Source organism: Dendrobium catenatum, unplaced genomic scaffold, assembly GCF_001605985.2.
Source record: "Dendrobium catenatum unplaced genomic scaffold, ASM160598v2 fragScaff_scaffold_450, whole genome shotgun sequence".
Classification (NCBI taxonomy): domain Eukaryota; kingdom Viridiplantae; phylum Streptophyta; class Magnoliopsida; order Asparagales; family Orchidaceae; genus Dendrobium; species Dendrobium catenatum.
Genome location: NW_021318912.1, coordinates 246489 through 272627, shown reverse-complemented (window position 1 = coordinate 272627; position 26139 = coordinate 246489). Strand labels below are relative to the sequence as shown.

At 38.6% G+C, this 26139-nt stretch overlaps 1 protein-coding gene across 3 annotated transcripts; it reads left to right on the top strand.

Annotated features, from left to right (window-relative positions):
* The first annotated feature begins 399 nt into the window (after nt 1–399).
* On the top strand, nt 400–25228 carry LOC110093566 (myosin-2). 3 transcript variants are annotated; one of them, XM_028694302.1, is made up of 8 exons: nt 400–833; nt 925–1180; nt 1261–4587; nt 11809–12652; nt 12737–13392; nt 24503–24656; nt 24733–24814; nt 24954–25228. In XM_028694302.1, the coding sequence occupies exons 1-8, from the start codon at nt 691–693 to the stop codon at nt 25054–25056; spliced, it is 5565 nt and encodes a 1854-aa protein (XP_028550135.1). In that variant the 5' UTR covers nt 400–690; the 3' UTR covers nt 25057–25228. The 3 variants fall into 3 exon arrangements, with proteins under 3 accessions (XP_028550135.1, XP_020674152.1, XP_020674151.1); XM_020818493.2 differs by having other exon boundaries at nt 470–833; nt 983–1180; XM_020818492.2 differs by having other exon boundaries at nt 471–833; nt 917–1180.
* Nucleotides 25229–26139: the final 911 nt, after the last annotated feature.

Below are 26139 nucleotides of genomic sequence, written 5' to 3'. Positions count from 1 at the left end.
TTACTACATTAAAAAACTATTTGATTTGACCATCCTGTGTGGGAACCGGAAACTGCGGGATGGTCGAACTATCTCGTGCGGAAACCTAGAGCCGCAAGGTATGTCATTTGGCATTTGAAGAAATTGGGAATTAGATGTGTTGAAATTGAATTTGTGTTTTGCCATTTTGTCATATTACTATGTTAAAATACTTAATTTTTAATAATATTATTAACTATTACATTATCCAGTTCGACCTATTTGATTGGTTGAATCTTGAAGCTCTCATTCTTCCAAATTATTGTGCAGTCCTATTTTTACCAACCTTGCTATATTGGATATTTAGGGCGCAGGCGCATTATTCTTTGATTTAATTTAAATTTATGTTCTTTGCTTTAATTAAAACGTTTGAAACGAGTTGAGCAGCTCATCGTTGCCCGTCCGGCTGCTAGATCGCTCCGATTTCCTCCGTCAGATCCTTTCCAACGAACTTGCATTAATTTCGGATTTTCCCGAGCAACCAAGGGAGACAACCAAGGGCTTTCGATTTCTTCTTTTGGTGAAGATCCAAATTTTCTAGCTTTCGATCTTCTTCGCAAAGGTCCCCGAGCTTGCTTCTCCTCATCGCTTTCTTTCGCAGGACCATGGCTCGCAGTCACAGTTCGGAGGACTCCGTTTCCAGCCCCAGTGCTTCCAGCTCCTCTTCCGGCGATGAGAACCTGGCTATCACGGGCACGATGCAGCCGACGGATCCTAACCCCGATCCCGAATCCCCTAACGCCGCCCACCAGTCCTCCGACGAGAGCGGCAGCAGCGACGGCGTCCTCGTCGAGCTCCCCAGCAATAACGACCAGGTAGAAGTTTCTTTACCGTTCCTTTTTGCGGTTGAGAGACAAAAGGTGTCTCCTTTGTTTCTCCTGACAGCGGACGAACGCAGGATTCCAGGAGTTTGCCCGGGGATCCTGATAGTGGCATTCTGGTAAATATTGATGGGTCGATGCAGGAGCATCAAGAGAGGGAAGATCTGTTCGTTGACGCTTCTGACAATCTCGGCAGCGGAGGTCGGGATCCAAAGCTCGGGGAGCCGGCGGCCATGGTCGAGGTCGGAGAGACCATACGAAGGAGAAGATCAAGAGAACAAGATCTGGAACGTGTTCAGGCTCTGTTGGATGCATCTTCTGCAGAGTGCCATAAATATAAGGTGAGAAATCAAACTCTCATTCCAGATTTGGAATTTGTGGGAAAATTACTGAGCTGTGGGACTATTATGCTGCGACACAGGAAGAAAGGGAGGCTTTTGGAAGGGAAGTTCTTACTCTCCGGACCGAGCTTGGGCATTTGATTAACCAGCAGTTTCTTAACAGCGAGGAGCTGTTCGAGTATCATGGGCGACTGGATAACAGGGAAGCTGAGCTTGGTGTTCTTGCATCTCCTGCCTCTCTGCATGCCATGGTGAAGGACTGTTCCAGATTTGCAGTTCATTTAAAGGGTGTTTTTGATGAGCGTTTGAATACAGACGAGGCTATGCTCGACATTAAAGATCAGGAGATTGAGGTTCTCAATGCCAAGATATTGGAATATGATATTTTTCGAGATGTTTTGATCTCTTACCTTGGTTCAGTTAGGGGGCAGTGCTCACAGTCAATGCATGAATACATAAATTTGATTAAAAGCAAACTGTTAGCTTCAATTCCAGCAATGGCTGTGACAGAGAGTGTTTCCTCTGAGGAGGAGTTAGTTGATGGTATATCTCTGATTGAGAAAAGAACCAAGCTTTTTGCTGAGAAACACAACAAGCTATTACATGAGGTAGAGCAACTTTGTCAGTTTATGGAGGAGATGAAGCCTGGTTCCTTAGCCACACAAGAGAATGAGTTGGGATTAGTATTTTCTGTTGCTCGGGATGAGTTGCTTGAACGCAAGAAGAAGGAAGGGGAGCTTGAAGAGAGAATTAGGAAGCTTAAGGAAGAAAACAGGAAAATGGATGAGCAAATTATTGGTTTGAGTAAGGACAAGGAAGAAGCAAATGCTGAGATGAGCAAAATCAAGACAGAATTGGAACAGTCAGAGAGCAGGCTCTTAGCAGCCAAAGAGAAACTTAGTATTGCAGTGACAAAAGGCAAACAATTGGTTCAACACCGCGATTCGCTGAAGCAATCATTGGGTAACAAAACAACTGAGCTCGATGCGTGTTTGCAGGAGTTGCAGCAGAAGGCAGATGCATTGGAAGCTATGGAAGCTCGTAATGAAGAGCTGAAGAAGTTATTATCAGATAAGGCATGTGAGCTAGAGAAATGTTTACTGGAATTGCAGGATAAATCTAACATCTTAGAAGAATCTAAAGTTACCGTTGAGGACCAGAAACAGTTGTTACAAGAGAAGACAAGCGAGCTCGAAAAATGCTTGCTGGAGCTGCAACTGAAATCTGATGCCTATAATATGGCAAATACAAATACTGAGGAGGTCAAGCAGCTTTTGTCTGAGAATAAAGATCAGCTGGAGAATTGCCTTCTGGAGTTGCAACAGAAGTCCAAAGATTTAGAGGCTGCTGCAGCTAATGCAGAGGAGCTGAAACAGTCTTTTAATGAGAAAAATTGTGAGCTTGAGGATTGTTTGCTCAATCTGAAACAAAACAGTGATGCTTTGGATACTGCTGTAGCTACAGTGCAGCAGCTGAAGCAAGCATTGGCTGAGAAAGACATTGAACTTGAGAAATCTTTGCTGGAGTTGCAAGAAAAAACTGTTTTAGCGACGAATACTGTTACTGTTTCCAAGGAGCTTAATGAAACCCAAAATTTGGTTCATTCTTTGCGGGAGTTGGTCTCATCTAAAGATAAGGCATTAAAGGATATAGAGGAGATCACTCATGAAACTGATTTTCCACAAGACCTCCTCTCCTTGGATATTGTGGATAAAATTAGATGGATTGTAACCAAGGCAAGTATATCAGATGAAATTTTACAGGAAAATCGCAGAGCCAAAAATGCATTTTTTTCTTTTGGTGTGCCTGAAACTATTTCATCAGCTGAATTAGATTCTCAAGTTGACTGGCTTGTGAGATCATTCGCCCAGTCTAAGGACGAACTAAGTAAGCTGCAAAGTGAAGTAACTCATACTCTGAAATTGCGATCAGAATTGTCCGAGGCACTTAAAGAAGTTGACAGTTTAGCAGAATCTTTGCTGAAGGAAAAAGAGGAAAAGGAAGCCCTATTAATTAAACATGAAGATCTTAAGGTCAGTCATGAAAAGCTTGCAGAAAATCTGGCTTTAATTTGCTCTGAGAAGGAAAAGTTTATAGAATTTCTAAAAGAGGTAACTACAACAAATTTGGACGAAAAGACTGCTCTTGACATGGATACAATGTTGGAGAAATCCATTGTTTCCCTTAGGCAAAAGATAAAAATATCCTTAAATGATGGAAAGAAGCTCGAGAGCATGCAAAAGTTATTGCATGTAGCACATGTTGAACTGACATTATTTGAGAAAATTGTTGAAGAGCTGCAAATGGATGGATCAAAGATGAGAAGTTTGTCTGATGAGTTGGGGGCAGCATTGGAGGAAGTTTGTGCTTTGAAAATTGAAAAGGAATCCATGCAAAAAGATCTAGAGCGCCTTGAAGAGAAAAATTCATTGATCAGGGACAAACTTTCTATGGCAGTGAAGAAAGGAAAGGGATTGGTGCAAGAACGTGAAGGATTTAAACTCACTTTAGTTGAGAAAAATTCTGAAATCGAGAAGCTAAAGGAAGAGTTGCAACTTCAGGAGTCCAAAGCTTCTGAATACCGTGAGCAAATTAAAAGTCTTTCTGCTTACCCAGAACAGGTTCTAAAGCTGGAGGTTGATATTGCTTCCTTAAAAGATAAAATAGAGCAAAGTGAACAGTTGTTCAGTGAAAGCAATGGAAACTTGAAAAAATTAGTTGATTCTATTAATGATATTGCTATCCATACTGATAAAATCTTTGAAGCTCCTATTGAAAAGGTTTACTGGATTGCTGGGCGGATCACTGAAACAGAAAATTCTAATGCTTTTTTGGAACAGGAGCTAGAGAAAGTAAAAGCTGATGCTGCTTTGAATTCTAACATGTTAGCTGAAGCTCTTGATACCATGAAGTCACTAGAGATGGAGTTGCTCAATAAAGAAAAACATATACGTGATATTTATGACGATAAGAGCAGCATCCAAGCTAGTAATGCTAAAGTTGAAGAAGAGCTAGAGGAAGCAAGAGAGGAAAGCTTCTTGCTGGCAAACAAGTTAAGTGATGCCTATGCAAGCATGAAATCTCTAGAAGAAAAAGTTTCTGCACTTGATTCAGAAAAGAATAAAATAGTTTCCGAAAGCAATCTAGAGATTAGTGCATTAAATGCCAAAGTATTTGCATGCATGGAAGAGCTCACTAAAACTCAGGGTAATTCAGAAAAACAGTCAGCTGAGCTTCTTTCAGAACTTAGAAAGCTCCAGTTGTTTATGAAGAAGGAAGGACTATTTCCCTTAATGATTGAACAATTCCATAAAAAGGCAGAGGGTTTAAGACATATGTGGATGCTAGTTAAGAACATTCATGATAATTTGGTGGCAAAGGGTCCTCATATTCACCCTGAAACGGAGGTGCACAGAAATTCCATCCTGTTTTCATCTCCACCCCCTTCTGCTCATTTTCTTTCTCTATGATTCACTTCTCTGTCTGCATTTTTCCCTATAAAATTTAACATTTGCAGTTGTTCATGATAATTTTGTGATTAGGCTTTATTTCTATGAGATAGAAGTGGAACTTTATAGTTGAAAATTTATTATGTCATATTGTGGCATTCATGGAATTTGTCTTCTTGTTTTTGAGATTTTCTTGACACGTTTTTTTATTTTCTAGATATAGCTCAACTCGAATATCATCTGTTTAATAGGAGCTTGACCATATTATAGGACACATTTTATTAGGATAAATATATCAAATACCCAATAATGCAGGTAGCATGCTGATGCAGAGATTGGGATGCAGGAATGATTTTACGTTGGATTTCAGTATTTTGATAAAGGTGAAATTTGGTTGACTCTGGTTTGTATGGAGGTAAAGGAGTGAGTTGAGGGTGTTAAGGAGAGAAGAAAGGAAAAAAAAAATGAATAAGCTATTAGGTTGGATCACACAATCACACAACTTGGATTACACATTGCTTCTCACAAGGAAAGCCTTTCTTCACTAAAAGGGAGTGCTAGGTTTCAAGGGGCATCCCCAAATTGAATTCAATGATAAATTTGTTCCAAATGACAAAGATATCTTTATATATACTAATGGCCTAACAATCTAATGCCTAAAGTATCCCAAGAGGTGTAGTATCAGACAAATACTAAAAATATAAAATAACACACAATAATGTCCACTTGTATGAAAGACATAATTAAACTACTGCTTAGTTTATCTGAAATAGATGACCCTCATACTCAGGTCAGAAATATGTACAAATAATGATGACAAATTTTTGGAATGTCCAATTGCTTTATCTGACTACATCAATTTCCCTGGGGCTAGAAGGATCCTTAGTCCAGAGAGTGGTTGTCTTGGTAGACGTTGAGCAAGCTAGGAGGCAATTGTTAATGCTCATCATGTAATCCAAGAGGATTTTAATTGTGGTTGATCTCTCCATCAATAAGAAATTATTTATTACCAATGGTACCAACTATGATCTTCTTCATCAACATCTGTTTAGGAGCAAATGTTGAAGTAGATAGATAAACTACTGGTTGAGATGTAGAAACTCTTTTCATAGAATGGCTTACAGGCATTAGTAAAGTCTCGAAAATACAAGTTTTCATGATGGAAATAGGATTTAAAATTATGTTAGGAGTGAAAGTGATGAGGACATCAGATTTTGACACGTGTACCATCGCCGGAGACGCAGATCGACGGCTACGATTCAGAGTCTCTACTTCTGATTTAGTTGCATTTTATTTTATGCTTGTATTTCTTGTTTCCCAGTTTGCCCCTATGGACATTGAGTCGTTTATGTAGCCCGGAAGGGCATTTGCGTCATTTCTTTTATTTCAATTTGGCCTACTTATATGAGGCCCCAGACATTGTAATAGTTAGTTTTTGATGAATGAAAATTTTGTTTTTGTGATCTCTTAGTGAGTTCTTGAGTGAAATTCCCCAAGATCTCTTAGTGAGTTCTTGAGGAGGAGTTTCTTTTCTTCTCCTAGCTGAAGATCCTCATCCCTCCATGGTTCTCCTACCTCCATCTCCCTCAAGCTTTTCCCAAGACCCGCCGCCCATTCCCTGCATTCTCTCCATTATTTTTCACCCTCCAGCCCCCAACCCGCTATCCCCTCCCAGCCTACCGCAGGCTGGAGCTTCTGCCAGCCCGACACCCACCATCCCGCCGTCCCCACCTGGCCCTACCGTCGGCTGGAACTTCTGCCAGCCCGACAGCCCCTCCCGCCGACCCTCTCAGCCTCCCAGTATTGCCGCCAGCCCCACCCCACAATTCTCTGTGAATTTCAAATTCCATGGAGTAATTTACTTTCCTAAGATAGCCTCTCTCTATTTAGGAAAGTCAATCAATGGGAGTTAACTCAATTTTGAAATTCAAACCTCTTTCCTTCCATTATTCCACTAAATCGGGAAACTTTCTAAAATGAAGACAAATATGAATTTAAAATCAGATTTGATCTTAATTTATTTATTCCCTTGGGCCCCACCTATTTAATTCCAAGCCCCTCTCTCTCTCCCATATGGCCGGCCACCTCACCTCTATTGTTTCTCTCTCTACTTTCCACCTCATCACCACTTAAACACCTCTTTAATACCTCTCTCTCACAGATTTAATTTCAATTTTCAAAGATTTTAATTTTAGATTTCAAAATCTGAAATTTGAAATCGATTCTTCCCTCTTTCCCCTAGTTAGAATCTGAAATTAAGTTTCAGGTTTCTTCTCTCCACTAAGTCACTTCACCCTCTTCTCTATTTCCCTCCCAAACCGTGACCTCCTCTTCATCTAGCCCACGGCCCTTCCCTTCTCACCTTGACCTCCCCAAACCGACCACCACCTTTCCCCTCTTGTGTGCACCTTCAACCCGGAGCGAGGATGCATGGCGGATCCCGTAGTTGATAGCGGGTTGGTACTCGACGCCTACGGTGACATCCACATCACCCGATCACCATTCTTCGACGTCCGGTTTGGCTCTAACGACACCATTGAAGATTATTTGAACCGCATCCTTCCCACTCTCGTGGACGTCATAGACGATCAATTCCAGGACTACGATTGGACCATCAACGGCCATCCACCCGCTTCTCCAACTCCCATTTCTTCCCCGGCGACGAGTCCTCTCGGCATCACCTGTGTACTAGTGGTATCGCTAAGTTTGCTTACGATCCTCTTTCGCTAGCCTCCACTTTCAAGAGTGATTGAAGGACCTCCAGGTGAAGGATCTATATGTTAAACGCGTGGCTTTGTTAAAATAAGCTTTTAGCATCACCTATATTTTTGGTTATTAAGTTTGCAAGTTCTCGTAATCTCAATTGTAATCAATTACTGTTGCTTTGTTTCTCATGCTATTTTCTGAAACCCTACTTGAGTAAATGTGTTTTTATTGGAAGTACGCTAAGTTCAAACTAGTTATTAATTCTTAAGTGCAATTCTTGCTGTCGTTTTAGATTCACATCATTTCGCATATAGATTCACATCATAAAGCAACCATTCAGGTGGTATTATAGTTGATACATGGAGTTTCCTAAGGTTTTGCAGCAGGAAGGAACTAACGAGTGGTAGAGCAGGAAAAACCTAGTAATAAGGAATAGTAGTCCAATACCAGATGTCCTGATAATTCTAATCATAACAATTGTTCAATTGAATATGAGCTTTGATGTGCTGAATTGTATTTTGATAGGCTGAATTGAAACCTAGCAATACTAAAGTAAATTTAATGAAATATTTAAACTACTAGAGAACCCACTTTGTTCATGCAGGAGCCATCATCCTGATCATGTTTTACCCAAAATAAATTAAAGGAAAACAAAATACAATAGCAAAACTCAACGCTCATCTCTTTCTATGCCCCTTTTTTTGTTCACTTTCAAATTTTCGTCAAATTTGCTCAACCTGATAAAATAGGGCTTTGATAAATTGAACATTTGATATTCATCAAGTTAGTTTGGGCATGAATATCGTGCTTCCTATAGATTAATGAATGAGTTATAACAAGTAGGCCTATTGTTCTTATGTATAAGATATCTCTGATATCCACTATTAGTAGCGGTCACAATCTTATCATTGAAAATAGCTTTTGAAACCAATTAAATAAAACTACATGTTAGGGTATTGGATGTGAATTTGTAAGGAGGGGATGAAAAGAAAAGAATCCATAACATTAGTAAGGCCATATCATATATGTTGAAGACTAGACTGATACTAGTACTTCCCAAAATTACTTGCTTGTTAGTGTTCATTCCAATATGTTGTAAAACTTTATATGAACCGGAACCCTCCTTGTAGTTAATTTCTTAAAGGCTTTTAGAAAACCTTTCTAGATTTAGACGCAAAATTATCTTATCAATTGGTTTGAATTCCACATGTATCATGTTTACATAAAAAACATTCTTGTAATTATCATAATTAATTGATAGTTTTCTACAAATATTTTTATGTTGATTATGTATGGTTGCACAAATTTACACGGGTTGGATGCAATAGGAAGTTCTACAAGATCTATAGGCTTCTTAGGATAATATCCTATGAAGAAGTCAAATGGATTCATGCCCATTAATATATTGACAGATGAACTATATACAAACTCAACCATTGGTAGTATCGGATCCCACCTAGATGCATGTTCTTTGATTCGACAACCTAACAAATGGCCCTGGCTCCTATTAACTATTTTATTTTTGACAATCGGTTTTTGAATGATAAGTGTTAAAGATTTTAATTAGGTACACATTTTCTTTGATAGAGTTTTTCAAATGAATTTTATGCCATAGTTAGATATAATCATTTTTTATAGTTCAGATAGTTTATTGACTTAATTAGGTATAAATTTGCCACATTAGAAGCATCAATAATTTTAAAATATGGAATAAAATGGGTCTTTTTTGAAAAAGAAACTAACTAGTAAATAAAATCATATTTTCTTACCGTTAGCAGTAAACTTGGATCAAAGTCCACACTTTCATTCTCCTGCAACAGTGTATAAAGCCTAGTATTATTATTATTATTGTTTTTTGTCTGGCATGTTATACATGATTTCACTAACGTGTAACATCTTATTTTAAATTAAGCCAATAATGCGTATCCTTAGTTATGATAAGAGTTTTATCTCAATCAAAACGACCTTTTACACTACAGACATGTAATTCTAAGATAAGCAATCTCAGAAAGATGAGTAAGAGATGCAAAGTGGAGTTTTCCTAGCAAGAAATCTATACTTAATCATAAAATTCTTATTGAGCATAGGTAAGGTACCAACTAAATCGAGATATATCTCATTGAAGTCCTCATAATTGGCATAATTTTATTTAATTTGAGCGACATATGTTACCTTAATTAGCATGCTTTGTAAAATGATAACCCACCTACTTAAGGTGTCTACAATTTTATTATTAGTTCCAACATAGTCTTTTAGTACAAAAGAGTATTTTTGTGAGAATTCAAACTATTTAGTATATCTTTCTATGCTCAAATTTATTGGGAATCTATATATTTTAAAGACTAATAATGATCTAAATATTGAACAAACTCCTTAGGCAATAATTAATACGTTTAACATTGGTGTGATTGTACAATGGAATAGAATTTCATTTCATAATTTGAATATTACTATTTCACATCATTTAACTTCTAATTGAAATAAGCTATTGGATGGCCATTTTGTTTTAACACTTCCTCAATTCCAACACCAAATGCATCACAAAAAACTTTTTTTTTTTTTTTTAATTCTAGTAATCTTAGTACACATGCACTAGTAAATCTCTTTTTTTTATGTCATTGGATGCAGACCCAACAAATTTTGTCAATTTGAATTCTCCCTTTTAAAGAGAATTATTAACTGATGATATGGCTATTAAATCTTTTTTGTTAAAGATAGCCAAAGTTACAATCCCTCCAGAGTCACAACCCCTCCATAAGAACTATTATTACTAAAGTTGCACTCCATATATTTAGTTTTATAAAAAGAATATCTACTCAAATGAAAGCTTTTAGACTCTAAGGTTGACCTCCATAATTCAAGTTTACCGTCAACTCCCTCTTTAGTCTTATCAACAAGAAGAATATCATCAGCAAAAAGCATATACCAGAGTACAATCTCTTGCAAATGTCTAATAAGAACATCCATGACTAAAGCAAAAAGATATGGGCTTAAGGCTGATCCTTGATGTAATCCAACTGAAATAGGAAAATACTTGGTCAAACCGCCTCGTGTCTGAACACAAGTGACAGCTCCTGTAGACATATCTTTCATGACTTGAATATAAGCATTATTAACCCCATGCTTTTCTAGAACTCTCCACAACAACTCTCCACAACACTTCTCTTGGAACTTTATCATATGCTTTCTCTAAATCAATAAATATTATATGTAAACCCTCCTTGTTCTCTCTATACTTCTCCCTCATACCTCTCAATACATGTATAGCTTCCATAATAGACCTATCCGGCATGAATCCAAATTGATTTTGAGAAGCATTAGTATCACGCCACAACCTATTCTCCACAACGCTATGCAGAGCTATAATAAAACAAAATTCATTCTCCTCGTTTCATCAAGCTTCAAGCAAGTTGGTCCAAAAGAGTTCTTTTTTACTAAACTGTTGTTTTCCCATAATTTTGGATGATTAATCATTTGGCTTCATGTTATGTGTATTTGATCTTTTGTATTTTTATTAGTTTAGCAATTCTGGATAGTTGCCTTATTTTACTCATACTTTCTTATTATAAAATTATGATTTAAAAAAAATGAAGTAATTCTTCAGACATCAAATCATGTTACTTGTCTAAGAGAACTTTGGAGTCGTGTGTCCCATAATCAAATGTAGAGCAGCTTTTTCTTGATTTTAGGTACTATGGTAATCATCATTATGATATTGATGCTAATCATGATAATTTCTGCATATATTTTTCGTGATAATCTTGATTTATTCTGAATTTTTCGCAATCATAGTCAACCATAGTAGTGCAATAAGGATAACATGCACAGTCAAAGAAATATGTTTTGTCTATAATTAAACTTGTTATATAGTACTATATGTAATGCAATAAACTTAATTGTTGATTTTAAAGAATCTATGATAGGCATAATAGGTAATAATACTATCAACTCTGCTTATGAATGTCCAACTTTTTGCAAGAAATGGTTGGTTCTAGCTATGTAGCGGTTGCTAGTGAACAGGGCATAGGTATAAAACTTCAGAATTTGGTATATCTGAAACAAAAAGGTAGGTGCTAGAAGCTTTGCACACTACAAATCATTGATGGCAAAATGCTCTCAATTATTTCAGATATTCTCAGAAGTTAGTATAGCAATATAGTTGGACTAGGGAACATCCTCGAATGAAATAATCAGGATTGGTTGTAGAAATTCTATAAATCTGATGTGCTTTTTTTTTATGTATAACACTGCAACTATGTGTACACTCTACTTTAAGTTTTTATTACCCTTTGGATCAAAAAGCATGGAAGGCGATCTTAACCTCAAGAAACTTCTTCAAAGTTCTTACTCTCTTTTCTACATTTTCTATACTTCATTTTTGCTTGGCAAAATGCAAGCATGATAGACATGTCATATTCAGTCATTTGAAAATAGTTATGGCTAAAAGCACTGAAAGAATGTCATAACTTGCAGGAAATCTCTGTTTTTACAAATCTTTCATCACTCCCAAGCTTTGAGGACTTCATCAATAATGAAGTTTTTCATACTGAGCCTATGTTAGAAGATGATGGTGCTGTGACTTCTTGCAAGAAGATTGTTGAAAAGATATATGAAGAGGCCAGACTTCTAAATGATAGGTTCACTGGACTTTCTGGTTACATTGATGATCATATCACATTTACTTTGCAAGCTTTACAGTCAGCTAAGGATGAGTTTATGCACACACTTTATCTCAGTGAATCCTTGAAGCTTACTATAGAAAAGCTGGAAACTCGTAATCAGGCACAAGAGTTTGAGATTTCTTCATTACAGAAAGATGCCCTGAGGCTTCTATCTATATGCAAGGATGCTACCCAAGAACTCCATGTCAAAGTTTCTGATTTGTTAGGCTTTGATTTAGAATTGGAAAATGTCCACTCTGGGCTTGACTTGAGATCACCTGTTTCTTTTCAAGGCAAGATAGAAAAAGAGGATGCTAGTGAATTTGCCCAAGTAGCTGATAATTTATTACTCACTTGCAGAAAAATAATAATTCAATTTCAAAATTTAGTGAAAGTTGATAAAGACATGTCAAATTCCTTAGAAAATCTGAAGCTTAAACTGAACCATGCTGAGATGAGTGCTGAAACGATGATAGGTGAGAGGAAACTCATTCAAGATAGGGTTTTGAAGTTGGAAGGGGACATGGATGAACTTCAAAATATCTGCAATGAGATGAAAGTTAAACTGATTGATTACCAGTCTAAAGAAAATTTGATTAAAGACAAAGAGGCTGAGCTAAAACGGCTAGAGCATTCTCTAACTGCAAAAGACAGAGGTACATCCATGCTGTGTGTTTATGTCTTCTGGAAGTCTCATTTGGTTTCTATGTGTTTGCTGATTTAATCTTTTTCCTTTTCAGGGGTTGGAGATGAAATGATCTCAAAAGGTCAGATAGAAGTCCTCTTTGACAAGGTAAATAAACTGATTGTTCTGGCAGGTTCATCCGGTCAGTCTGAATCACAAAGCCAAGAAATATATTTTTCCAGTCCTGCGGATAAGCTCTTTTATGTTGTAGATAAATTTTCAGAGTTTCAGCAAGGTTTCTATTCACTGACTTGTGAAAAGGAAAATTTGCAATTAATAGTTGCAAACCATGTTTGTGAAATTGAAAACCTGAAGAATTCTGCTTTATCTATTAGTACTGACTATCAAGATCTACAGTTGAAGAAATTGGAGCTAAGTGAGGTGACATCCATATTAGAAAAGATTATGCATAAGTTATCAGGCAACTATTCTTTTGAAGATCTGAAACCAGTTACTGCAATGGGGCTAATACGAGTTTTGGAAAGGCAGATGATAGCCTTAAGTGTGGATCTTGAAAGCTCCAAATCCGAAGTACACGAGCTGGGAGGCAAATTGCAAGCAAAGGATATGATTGTCAGTGAATTATCTGCAAAGGTTAAGCATCTTGAGGATTCTCATGCTAGGATTCAACAACCAGATGTTAAAGAACGAACTGTATTTGAATCTTCAACATCAATGATGAGGCCAGAGATTACTGAAATCGAAGAGACGGTGAGACGCTTTTTCTTTTCTCTCTTATTTTAAGTGTTTTTTTGTTTTGTAATTGATAGCCTCTTTATGCATTTGATGGGGAGGAAGCTAGGCAACAAACTGATTTTGCTGGATTTGCTTTTGGAAGAAGTTATAGGAAGCCAAAAGAGCTTGAGTATTATGAGTAGTAGGAGGTTTACCAAAAGCACCAGGTGCTCTGATGGAGATATGGCTTCCTAATGCTCTAAATCATAGGTACTAGCCCCAGTGAAGTGAGGTGCCAAAAGGGAAAAAATAGCCATTTCACTTATAAATTTATTGTAGTTCTAGGAAATTCTCTTGAAGAGTATAGAATGGTAATCTTCTAATTTAATAATGTTGCTGAAATAATGAATCTTGAACTTTCATTGCATTCCAAGTTTGAAAATCTTTCTACTTAGTTTATCTTTAATATATAAAATTAAACTACTTAAATTTGTAGCATGTTGTTGGACCGGTCCAAGGTGGACTGGTCCAGTCGGCCCTAAACCAGGGCTGGCCCATGGTCTATTCCTGGGTGATAGGAAGCTGCCGGCCGCCCATGTGGGCCCATGATTTAATGGAAATTTTCAAATGGGAGGGGGGGGAGGGGGGGAGGGGGGGGGGGGGGGGGGGGGGGGGGGGGTTAGGAGGGAAGTTATTTTAGGAAAGGGCTGGTGAGTAATTATGCCTTTATTCTGTATTTATCTAAATAAGGGGGAAAGGGTTAGGGTTATGTTGAATTTAGGAGTTCTTTAGGTTTGCTTGGGCTCTAGCCACCGGTTAGCGATTGGGAGTGCCAAATCTTCCTCTCGAATTGAAGATCCATTGTATCTTGCTTTTGTTTTCACTTTTCTTCTATTATTAAGTTTTCCAACTGATTTACCAAGGAATTTCTTCAAATTCCTGCATTGTTCTTGTTGAAATCCTTAATTTTAGTTGTTATTTTGGTGAATTATGCACTTGTTTCCTATCAAATTGGTATCAGAGCACTTTCTTGGGCGGAAAAAAACAAGTCTTCTTCATTGTTTTTGCAATTGAAACCTAGATCCAATTAATGGCAGCAAAGAAGATGGATGCGTTGGAGGACGAGATGGAACAACTCAAGGCCGGAGTAGAGGAAAAATATTCAGGGGTGAAGGGAAAACTATCGGCCGTCGATAACCACTTTGGGAACTTTGAAGTGATGATGAAAAGATGCTTGAGATGCAATTGAAAGCATCCCCAGCGATTCCTAGGATGGAACCACAAGGAAAGGAGATCTAGGAGGACGACGATGAATTGGAGAGTGTTTTCCATCAATGATTGCCATGTGGAGCCCCATTGGTGGGCGGATTGGGTTATTCTGAAGGGAGGACAGCAAGGAGGAAGGAAGTCGACCCCTTTGGGAGATTATCCGGGCATGGGGAGAGGTGGCATGGAGAAGGGTATAGTTGGGGGGAGCCATGGAGTCGAAACCAACCAAGGGAGGAAAGAAGGGAATCACACCACCACTACACCGAGGGAACCAACGGGGGAAGGAACCAATGGGGTATGGATGTGAGGGCAAGGAAGCTGAAGATGTCGGTCTTTGAAGGGGAGTATGCTCAGGGTTGGGTGTACCAGGTGGAATGTTACTTTGCTATCAATGGGCTGACTGAAGGGGAGAAACTCATGGCGGCGGGTCTATGTTTGAAGCCCTCACCTGGTTTCAATAGAGGTGGGTGTGGTATTCGATTTACTCATGGGGAGGGGGGGGGATTTAAGGAGTGCTTGTAGGAACACGTTTTTGAGCCATCCGGGAAGGGGACCTTAACGAGCAGTTCTTTGCCCTAATTCAAGAGGGGATAGTTATGGAGTTCCGGGAGAAATTTGAGCTATTGTCAGGAAGACTGAAGGGAATCTTTGAGGAAGGATTGAAGGGCAATTTCATGAAGGGGCTTAGGGAGGACATACGGGTAGAACTCATGGTACTGAGGCCTAGGGGACTGAGGGAGACGATGGAGCTGGCTCAGAGGGTGGAGGAAAAATGTAAGAGGGAGAAATCCATCAGAAGTAAAATCATGGGAGGGACCTATCGGACTACCCCTATAACTCTAGCTCTCATAACCCAAAAAATATCCTTCCAAAGAGAAGCTCCTAGGGAGAAGAGCGCTAGGGTTCACCCAAGGGCGAACTTCAAGTGACTCACAGAGGTGGAGGTGCAGGAGAAGTGGGCAAAGAGATTATGTTTCAGATGTGATGAGAAGTACACACCGGGGCATAAGTACCGAACTCTTCAGGTTTTCACTGTCTGTGATGACGAGGAACTGAGGGAGGTGGGAGTGAGGCATCGATGGAGGAAAAACTGAATTTAGACATGACTGAGGTCTCCTTGAACTCAGTGGTGAGGTTCACTACAAATCATACTATGAATGTGAGAGGATAAATATCAGACAAGGAGGTAGTTATGCTGATAGATAATGGAGCCACCCATAATTTTATCTCCAACCAAGTCGTAGAGTTATAGGGGCTAAAATTGGTGGACAAAGGGTGCTATGGGGTGATGATAAGAATAGGGAAGATGGAGATAGGTAGAGGTGTGTGTAGGGGAGTGATATTGATCATACAGGAAATCCAGGTGAGGGAGGATTTTCTCTCGTTGGAGCTGGGGAGCACTAATGTCATCTTGGGAATGAGATAGCTACAGACCTTGGGGGATACCAAGGTGAATTAGGGGATGCTAACAATGGAGCTGATGGTGGAAAGGAGGAGGTGATGATTAAGGGAGATGTAGGCCTCTCCAAAGCCATGGTATCACCAAAAACTTTGGTAAGAGCCATATAAGAGGAGGGAGGAGGATTTATGGTGGAGCTACAGAGCTTGGAGGGAATCATAGGAGAGGAAGGAGGGGACATACCCCTTTCAGTACCGTCGATTATACAATAGTTTGGAGAGATTGTTCAACCACCTTAGGGAATGCCACCACAAAGGGACATGAGCATTCCATCACGCTAAGGGATGGGTATCATCGATTAATTTCAGGTCTTACCACTACCCTCCGATCTAGAATGATGAAGTTGAAAAGCTGAATCAAAAAAATGTTGGAGCTTAGGATCTTCAAACTGAGTGTGAGCCCTTTTTCTAGCACAATTCTACTAATTAAAAAGGATGGAAGTTTGCATTTTTGTGTGGACTACCAGACCCTAAATTGGAAGTTTGTGCCAGACAATCATCCTATTCCAGTAATAGATGAGCTGCTAGATGAGCTTTATGGTGCGGCAATATTCACGAAGGTGAACCTGAAGTTCGGATACCATCAGATTCGGATGAGAGATGAAGATGTTCTGAAGACAGCTTCCAGGACACATAAGGGATACTATGAGTTCTTGGTGATATTGTTTGCTCTCATTAACACCCCGACTATCTTCCAGTCCCTCATGAACAAGGTGTTTCGACCTTATCTCAAGAAGTTTATTTTGATTTTCTTTGATGACATCTTGGTGTATATCAAATACAGTGAGAAGCATTTTGAGCATCTTAGGATGGTCTTGGAGGTGTTACAGGAGCATCAACTGAGGGACAATATAAAGAAGTGTTGTTATGCACAGGCGAGTGTGGAGTACATGCAGGGGCGGAGCCAGGATTTTTTTTTATGTGGGGGCACAAATTATTGAAGTTAAAAAATCTCAACTTTTTTCATCCGGGCTTGGAACTGGCATAGGCGTTTTTTATTTTTTTGTAAATCATTGGATTCATTTTACAAAGATAAAATATATGATAAAAAAACTTACAATTAAGAACACTAAATCTTGAGATTCTTATTATCTATCATATATAATTTCTCCCGTCGAGACTTCATTTTTTGAAATCATTGTACAATCAAGTCATTGTCAATACTATTAAATATAGCATTTTCAATATAAGTAAGTAAATAGTCATTCATTCAAGAGTCTCTCAAATGATTGTACAATCAAGTTATTGTCAAAAGAAAATATGTCAGTTAAAAGATAAATAACTAAAAAATTTTACTGTCAACTGTTTCACAGGTAACAGAGCAGTGGAGCACTCGCAATCCTTCGCTTATGGAATTGTTTCTGAATGCATAACAAAACAAAATCGGCTTAACTAAGAAATAGCATAAAAACTATTAAACAATTATAGGATTTTGCCTGGATTAGTTTTAATTATTAATATGATAGTAAAGTTAATAAAAATGCTTGCAAAAACTGGGAAACAAATTTACAGGCGTGACTGTGTGATCATGAATTCCCGTATGAGAAGTTGTTTTTACAAACAAATTTAAACACCATCAAAAGGATATATTTATGAGAAGTTATTTTTACAAACATAAAATGTCTTAAAAACAAAGAAAAAGTATTACATTTATCTTAACAAAGAAACAGTAGAAAAATAAGAGAAAAAATTATCTGAGTGCAGTTCTCTCACAGAATTATTGCAATATATTTCTCAAAATAATATATTACATTTTACTTAACAAACAAAACTAAAAGCAGATAAATTAGAGAAAAAAAATTATGTGAGGATCTGGTTTTTTGTAATTCTTCCTTTAGAAAAAACATCAGAAAATCTGCTTCGAAAATCTACTTCGGAATATTAGTGTATTACCTTTTGATTCCTGATAACATCAGAACTCAAAAGGAGAAGAAATGAAAAATATTACCTTTTGATTCCTCAAATGTCCCAAAGAGACGAGAACTTCGCACAGGAAACTGCCGACTGCAGTGGCCGCTCACCTGCCTGCTGTCCCGTCGCAAGCCGTCAATCCGCGGTGAAGAAGTAAGCAGCGGCGGTGAAGAAAAAAGCTGTGACGTTTATCTTTTTTTTTCGGTCTGCCGCCTTCTATAAGCAGAGGCGGTAATTTTAGTACAAAAAAAACCCAAAAAATTGCTTTTAATTGTAATTAGGTAGCAATAAATGTATTTAATAAAACATTAACTAAAAAATCAGTGGGGGCTCGTGCCCCCAGGGCCCCATGGTAAATCCGCCCCTGAGTACATGGGGTACATGGTATCACAGGAAGGGGTGGCTGCTACCTAGGACCCTGAGGGAGTAAGGGATTTCTTAGGATTGACAAGGTATTACAGGAGGTTCATGAGAGGATACAACACCATTGCTTGGCCTTTGACAGAGCAACTGAAGAAGGAAACCTTCTTTTGGGGAGAGGTAGCTACTTAGGCCTTTGAGAAATTGAAGATTGCCATGACGATAGTTCTGGTCATGACGCTACCCGACTTCAGCCAGAGGTTTATGGCGGAGATTGATGCCTCAAGATATGGGTTGGGGGTAGTACTCATGCAAAATTACAAACCTATAGCCTACTTTAGATATGTGTTGACAGTCAGAGCTAGGTTGTAGTTAGTCTATGAAAGGGAATTGATGGTCATTGTATTGGCTATTCAGAAGTGGCGGTCGTACTTGATGGATTGACACTTCATCAGGACCGACTAGAAGAGCTTGAAGTACTTACTGGAGTAGAGGATGGTGACTGATGAGCATTAGAGGTGGCTGTCCAAGTTGCTTGGATATGATTTTGAAATCCAATATAGGCTAGGGTTGGAAAATAAGGCAGCGGATGCCTTGTTTAGATATGCTGGGGTGCTCTAGGAAATAGCCATTTCGATACTACTGATGTTGGATTGGGGGGCTATTAAGGAAGAAAGTGTGCTGGACAAGTAGTTGAGGAAGATCAAAGAGGATATGCTGAAGGATGAGAATAAACATCCTGACTATTGAGTAGATGGGGAGAGATTTCTATATCAAGGGAGGTTTCTGCTGCCTCAAACCTCAATTCATATTCCGCACTTGCTACAAGAGTTCTACTAGAGCGCTGTTGGGGGTCACTCTGGTGTACAGAAGACATACAAGAGATTGACGGCTAAATTATATTGGAAATGAATGCACAATGATGTAGAGGAAATGGTAACCATATGTTAAGTTTGCCAAAGCAACAAGTATATAGCTATGGCTCCAGGGGGGCTACTACAGCCTTTAGCACTTCCAAACAAAGTATGGGAAGAGATCTCTATAGATTTTATAGACGAGCTACCCAGGTCAGAAGGGTTTACAGTTATTCTGGTGATAGTGGACAGACTAAGCAAATATGCTCATTTTATCCCTTTACGACATCTTTACAGTGGCATCAGCTTTCATAAGAGAGGTGGTCAAATTACACAGGATACTAAAGTCTATAGTGCCTGATCGAGACAAAGTGTTCCTCAGTCACTTTTGGATGGAAGTTATTCAGGTTGCAGGGGACTATGCTTAAGAGGAGCACTGCTTATCACCCTCAGACAGACGGGCAGATGGAGGTGGTCAATAGGAGCTTAGAAACATATCTGCAATGCTTTGTTTCAGAGACACCTTAGTTGTGGGCTAAGTGGTTGGCATGGGAAGAGTACTGGTACAACACCTTGTACCATTCGGCATCACAAATGATCCTTTCAAGGTGTTGTATGGCAGAGATCCGCCTCACTTGGTGCACTTTGGGCAGAGTAACACTTCAGTCTTTTCAGTGGAGCAATATTTGGAAGAGCGGGATATGATACTGGAGGAATTGAAAAGACATATGTTGAGAGCTTAGCAGATTATGAAAAGGTCGGTTGATGAGCATAGGAAGGATATTAAGTTTGAGGTAGGGGATATGGTGTATTTGAAGCTTCGTCCCTACAGGGAGAGGATAGTGGCTAGTAGGAGGAATGAGAAGCTGGCACCGCAGTACTTTGACACTTTTGAGATATTGGAGAGGATCGGAGCAGTGGCGTATCGAACGAAACTATAGCCGACCGTAACCATATATCCGATATTCCACGTGTCATAGTTGAAGCGAGCTATAATGGATTGTCATAGTTGAAGAGAGCTATAATGGATTACACCTCCACTGCAGAGTTACCAGCAAAATTAATAGAGGATTTGGAGGTGGTTTTGGAACCACTGGAGTTGGTAGGAGTGCGACAAGGGGAGGGAGGAAGTAAGGAAGTGCTAATTAAGTAGAAAGACTTACCAATCTATGAAGCTACTTGGGAGCCGTATGAGTGGATGAAGCATTAATTTTCGTCCTTCCACTTTGAGGACAAAGTGGTTATTTGTAAGGGGGTATTGTTAAACTGGTCTAAGATGGACCAGTCTAGCCAACCCTTGGTCTATTCCAGGCAGACCAAGAAGCCGCCGCCTCCCATGTTGGCCCATGATTTAATGGAAAATTTCAAATAGAAGGGGGCGATTTAGTAGGGAAATTATTTTAGGAAGGGTTGTTTAGTAATTATGCTTTTATTTTGTATTCTCTAAGGGGGAAAGGGTTAGGGTTAGGGTTACGTTGAATGTTAATCTAATATTTGAAGTTTTTGCTCATATGTTTGATCAAACTTGTTTCCTAGTTGCTCTAACCATTAATACTCTTTTGATTATCCCATTCAAGTTATTATTATAAAAACTAGGGGGTGTCAATATTTGACACGACCCAAAAACCCCACTCGAACCCGACCCGAAAATCCCTGGTTATACCTGAACTCGAAACGGGTTGGGTTAGGGTTGACTCAGAAACTCGAAACCAATCCCGGCTTGACCCGAAAACCTCACTTGAGTCGCATCACATTCTCTTTTGTCGCTTGACCCATCAACCGATGCTGGTCTCGCTTGAGTCGCATCATTCCGACGCTCATCTTGTTGATGGATTGACGGGATTTGGCTGAATAAACGCATGAACTGAAGAAATGCCCACATTCCATTGTCGAGTCGATTTTCTTACGTGTCGGGTTGGGTCAACCCGAACCCGAATCGGGTTGAGTTCGGATTTGGAAAGGTGACCAGATTTCCAAATCGGATCAGTTCGGGTCAAAATTAGCCAGGTCAAATTTGGGTTGGATTCGAACCCGACCTGTGACCCGATTTTGACTATCCTAATAAAAACTAACTCATTTTTAGCATTAGAATTAGGAGCTCATATCTCAAATCAAGCTAAAGCACTCACCTCACTGTTTGAAAGCGTAAAACAAACCTCCCACCTAGCCATGTTGATACTAGAACCTACCGAAGAGGTAATGATGCAAAATTTGAGATTCTCTATTAATATTCTTCATTGTATCCCATTTCATCTCTTTATTTATTATTGCATTTTGAAAATTTTGAATTTTTTTTTATTGAGGCTATTTCTTGAGAGGTCTAGAAAAGAAAGGAACGAGTTAATAATGCTTATATTCATGTCATTAAGGATATATAAGAGCTATTACTAATGTTCAAATACAACATCGTTTGACCAAGTACTTTCCTATTTTAGTTGGATTGCATTAAGTATCAGCTTTAAGCCCACATTTTTTACTTTAGTCATGGATGTTCTTTCTAGACATTTGCAAGAGCATGTACCTTAGTTTATTTCTTTTGCTAATGATATTCATCTTGTTGATAAGACTATAAAGGAAGTTGATGAAAAACTTAAATTATGGAGGTCAATTTTAGAGTCTAAAGGTTTTCGTTTGAGTAGATCTAAAACCGAACACATTGAGTGTAATTTTAGTTGTAATAGATCTAGTGATGGGATTGTGATCTTGGTTAATCAAGCCATTAAAAAAGGGCATGTTTTAGATATCTCGGGTCTATTTTTAAAGTGATGGTGAAATTAATGAGAATATTATTAGTAGAATTCAAATTGGATGGTTGAAGTGGAGGAATGCATTGGGCATATTGTGTGATGGAAAAAGTATCCCTCAAACTTGAGGGAAAATATTATAAGATGGTGGTGAGACCTGCAATGTTTTATGGTGTAGAATGTTGGTTGTGAAAAGAGAAGCATAAAATTAAGTTCAATTGTTGCAGAGATGAGGATGCTCGAGTGGATGAGTGACTGAGTGTGTTTACTCTTAAGAGATAGAATGTGAAATGAGTATATACATGAAAAGGTTGGAGTAGCTGCAATGTCAGATAAGATTAGAGAGTCTGATAGGAAACACTTGGATTTCCAAGTGTTTCTCACCAAAACCAAGTAGATCCAATGTAAAATTGCTGTCCACAGCAGAAAAACAGCCAAAAACAGTAGGAAAGCAGGAAAAACTGCAGAAAAATCCGAGAAAAGACTTGTATTTTACTAGTAGTTGCAAAGAAATAGCAAAGATACAATTGATCCTCAATTCGAGAGGAGGATCGATCTCTCCCAAATCTCTAGACGCCGCTAGAGCCCAAAGAAATCCTAGTTCTACGAGATCTCAAATTTCAGCCAAATTCAAGATGCTCAAACCCTAGAAAAATCTACTATTTAATGCATACAAATCAAAAGGAAATCCCTAAACAGTCCCTACATTCAAATTTCCCTCTCAAAACGCTAAAAAAAGCTTCCTAAAATGATCTCTTCGGCTGGTCGGGCCGCTCGATCTCCGCAGGAGGCGGAGATCGGTCGCTCTTTGCAACTTGCCGGTCCTGTGCGGACCGGCTGGACCGGTCCAGTGGACCGGTCTAACAGAGTCATCTTCGATGGTTTGGTTGCATAAAACGTCGACCTTCCGATGATCTTATTAGGAGAGTAAATGTATTAGATCTAGCCTATGTTAAGAAATGTAGAGGTGGACTTAAAAAGATTGTTTTAAAAAAAATGACATTTTTTATTAGATTTAATAAGAATTTGACTTTTAATAAGGCACAATAGGCAAAAAAGGATTCATATAGCCAACCCTAGGTAGTGGGATAAAGGCTTCTTGTTATTGTTGTAGGGTTTTTTTAATCCATTTTTAATTTTTTAGTAGTACTTACTTTCTATTAATTGTGTTGTTACTTTATTTGCTTTTAATCCTTAGGGCTCGCTCTCTATAATTAGAGACCTCTAGGACTAGTTTGGAGGATTGAATGAGTATCGAGTAAAATTGAGATTTTCTCTCTTAAGTTGCTATATAATCTCTCTCTCTTTCCTTTTTTTTTTCTCCTATTATTTCTCCAAAAAGTGGTATTATAGTGGGTTACCTCTCTACTACTCTTAATCGGTGCCTCGTTGTGTCCATTGTCATTTCTTTGCTAACCATTTGTAACCCCCCTTATATCAACCTCAAACTACACAAATTGGCCGCCCTACGGAAACCTCATTCATGTGTTGTGTTTGTTTTCTACTCACATCTTCACATGCAAAACCAAATAACCCCCATCACATATCCATTGTGCCCTTATCCTGATAGCTTCACTTCTCATGCTGCGGTGAGCCCCTGGCCCTCGCCACATCCAGTCGCTTTTGTGCCTCATTGTCCATATCTAACTAGTTTGTACTTGCACCTACCTGCCCATGCTTTTGGACTTGTTGTTTTTCTCACCTATACTAACCACATTCGGACATACCACTAAGGCACCAACCCCCAACCACCAACCACCAATTGCTTTCCATTCATCCTCGCATGCTCTCGCATTTCCTCTATAGCCTCTTAAAGTCTGCCAAGCTGCTTCAACATACTCGCCATCCTACGCTACTCCACGTACTAGAGAGAGGACAATCACCTTATGCTGCCTTGCTCATCTCATGATTGCCATTGATTCTCAAGCATTGAAGACCATCTTTGGTAAAGATCCTATGGAATTGCAGAGCTCAAATTTTTTTAAGGTTTTATCCTTGGCTTTTAGTAGGATTTACTTTTTTAGTTTACTTGTAAATGTATCAATCATTGAATGCTACTTGTCTAGGAAGCTCCACTAAATGTAATGCCTAGTCTCTTATCATTTAGTTTATGTAAGGGAGTTCCACCAAATATTAATATTTCGTTTGGGACGACTTTTTTATTGCTTCTTAAAGCAGCTTTTTTAAAAAAAAAAATTAATTTTTGTACTAAAAATTAACTTTAAGAAGCGGCAAGAAAGCCGTCCCAAACAAAACCTAAGTATTAGAGTGTTTAGAACTTGGAAGTACAATTTCTGCCTACCGTTATGCAACCAACACAAATTAATCTTTTGCATATCTTTTGATATATTATGAACTAAGCACTGATTTTATAATCACAATTGAGCCAAATTATCTATCTTTAAAATCATATAAATTTGTACTTTCACCATCATTTCATTGCTTCCAATCAAGCTTACCTGCCACAGTTCAAGGATGAACTTTTCAACATACAAATCTGACCTTTCTAATTTCATCTACATCCTCATTCCAACACTTTCATTTTTGCAGCAAATACAGGGATCTGTGGGAATGAGCTCAAAACCCGCTGCTCCCGCCTCCGCGCACGTGCGAACAACACGAAAAAGCTCGAGTGAACATCTTGTTCTCAACATTGATTCCGAGTCGGAGCCGTTGATTACTTCCCATGAAACTGATGAGAAAGGTTTGATAGCACTGCCTTACAAGTTGCAAAATGGTTGTCTTCTCCAATGCAACTCACCAGTTCCATTTTCTTGCAGGTCATCTGTTCAAATCTCTGAACACATCTGGCCTGATTCCAAAGCAAGGGAGAGTGATTGCAGATAGGGTTGATGGAATTTGGTATGATCTGAACCAAACTTCTTTAAGATTCTTTACAAAATAATAGATTTATTTTTCATTACTGCATTTGAATACCTTCTCAGATTATTTTTTTAATAAATTCAAACAATTTGTATTGAAGTGAATGGATTTGCTGCAGGGTTTCTGGAGGAAGGATATTGATGAGTAAGCCTGGAGCAAGGCTGGGTCTGATAGGCTATTGGATATTCTTGCATCTATGGCTATTGGGCTCTATATTGTAATGCTAATAGATCATAAATTGTAAAATAGAATGTATAATCATAAGGGGTTTAGTTTTTGTTTGAGACAGTCTCAAGCAATTCTTTTGTCTTTCCTTTTCTATTATAATTTGTATTCATTATTTGATTCAAAAAATTCAAATATCTCTAATAGAGTTTGGTTCTTAATAATGCATTTGAAAATTTTGAAGTTGTTTGGAGTAAGATGAATGCAATATAAAGCGCGTTGATGATGGTTGGGGGAAACGAATCCCTATCATCCCATCATCATATTGCTAGTCCTATCACCTTTATGGGCAAGAACTCATTGCCCCTCACACGTCACAAATCACCGTCAATCTTGTTACTTGTCAGGAATAAGAATATAGTCACCATATCGACGATCATATCATCTTGTGCTAGTAAGATCTCATCACTCTTCTCACATCAATGATTGTAAATATGGTAGTGTATTTAATTTTTTTTTAAAGTAAAATGAATAATGTAAAGCTTGGTGTTAGTGATGATCGGGGGTAGTGAACCCATGTTATCCTATCATCCCGTCATTAGTCCTATGACCAATTTTGATAAGAACTTATTACCGTTAATGTCACGACCCGACCCGACCAGGACGGATCCTGCCCGCACCGAGCCGCGACCAGCCAAACAAACAGACCAGGATTTCGCTTTGGAATTTGCTTCGGAACTGATTCTTCCAAATATTTCAACTCAAAACTGACGCACAGAGCTACTATGAAACATCAAATACAGCGGAATAAATCATCTATATTTTTCTCTTCCTCAAAACAATCATCTACAAATACAGTACATGGCTGACAGAAAGAACAAGGAAGAAAAGCCATGACTGTACAAAAATTAAAAAGTACAAAATACCTATAACTGATCAGACCCAGAACTCTAATCCAAGACTTCCTTCCCTTTGCCAGAACCTGAAAACCACGCAAAAAACAAGGGTGAGCTCAACAGCTCAGCAAAGCGACAAACCTCCAATCAAAACTTCCAGAATCCAAAACCAACCACTTCAAACCAAATCCGTACAGAAACCAAAACAGAATCAGACAGATATCAAAATCGTGCAGATCAAAA

What these genes read in the sequence shown, in the direction of transcription:
- LOC110093566 (XM_020818492.2), top strand. Translation starts at nt 624, where the DNA reads ATGGCTCGCAGTCACAGTTCGGAGGACTCCGTTTCCAGCCCCAGTGCT. An exon ending in CAGAGTGCCATAAATATAAG is followed by an intron (nt 1,181 to 1,260) that starts GTGAGAAATCAA and finishes GCTGCGACACAG; the next exon opens with GAAGAAAGGGAGGCTTTTGG. An exon ending in TTACTGAAATCGAAGAGACG is followed by an intron (nt 13,393 to 24,502) that starts GTGAGACGCTTT and finishes TCATTTTTGCAG; the next exon opens with CAAATACAGGGATCTGTGGG.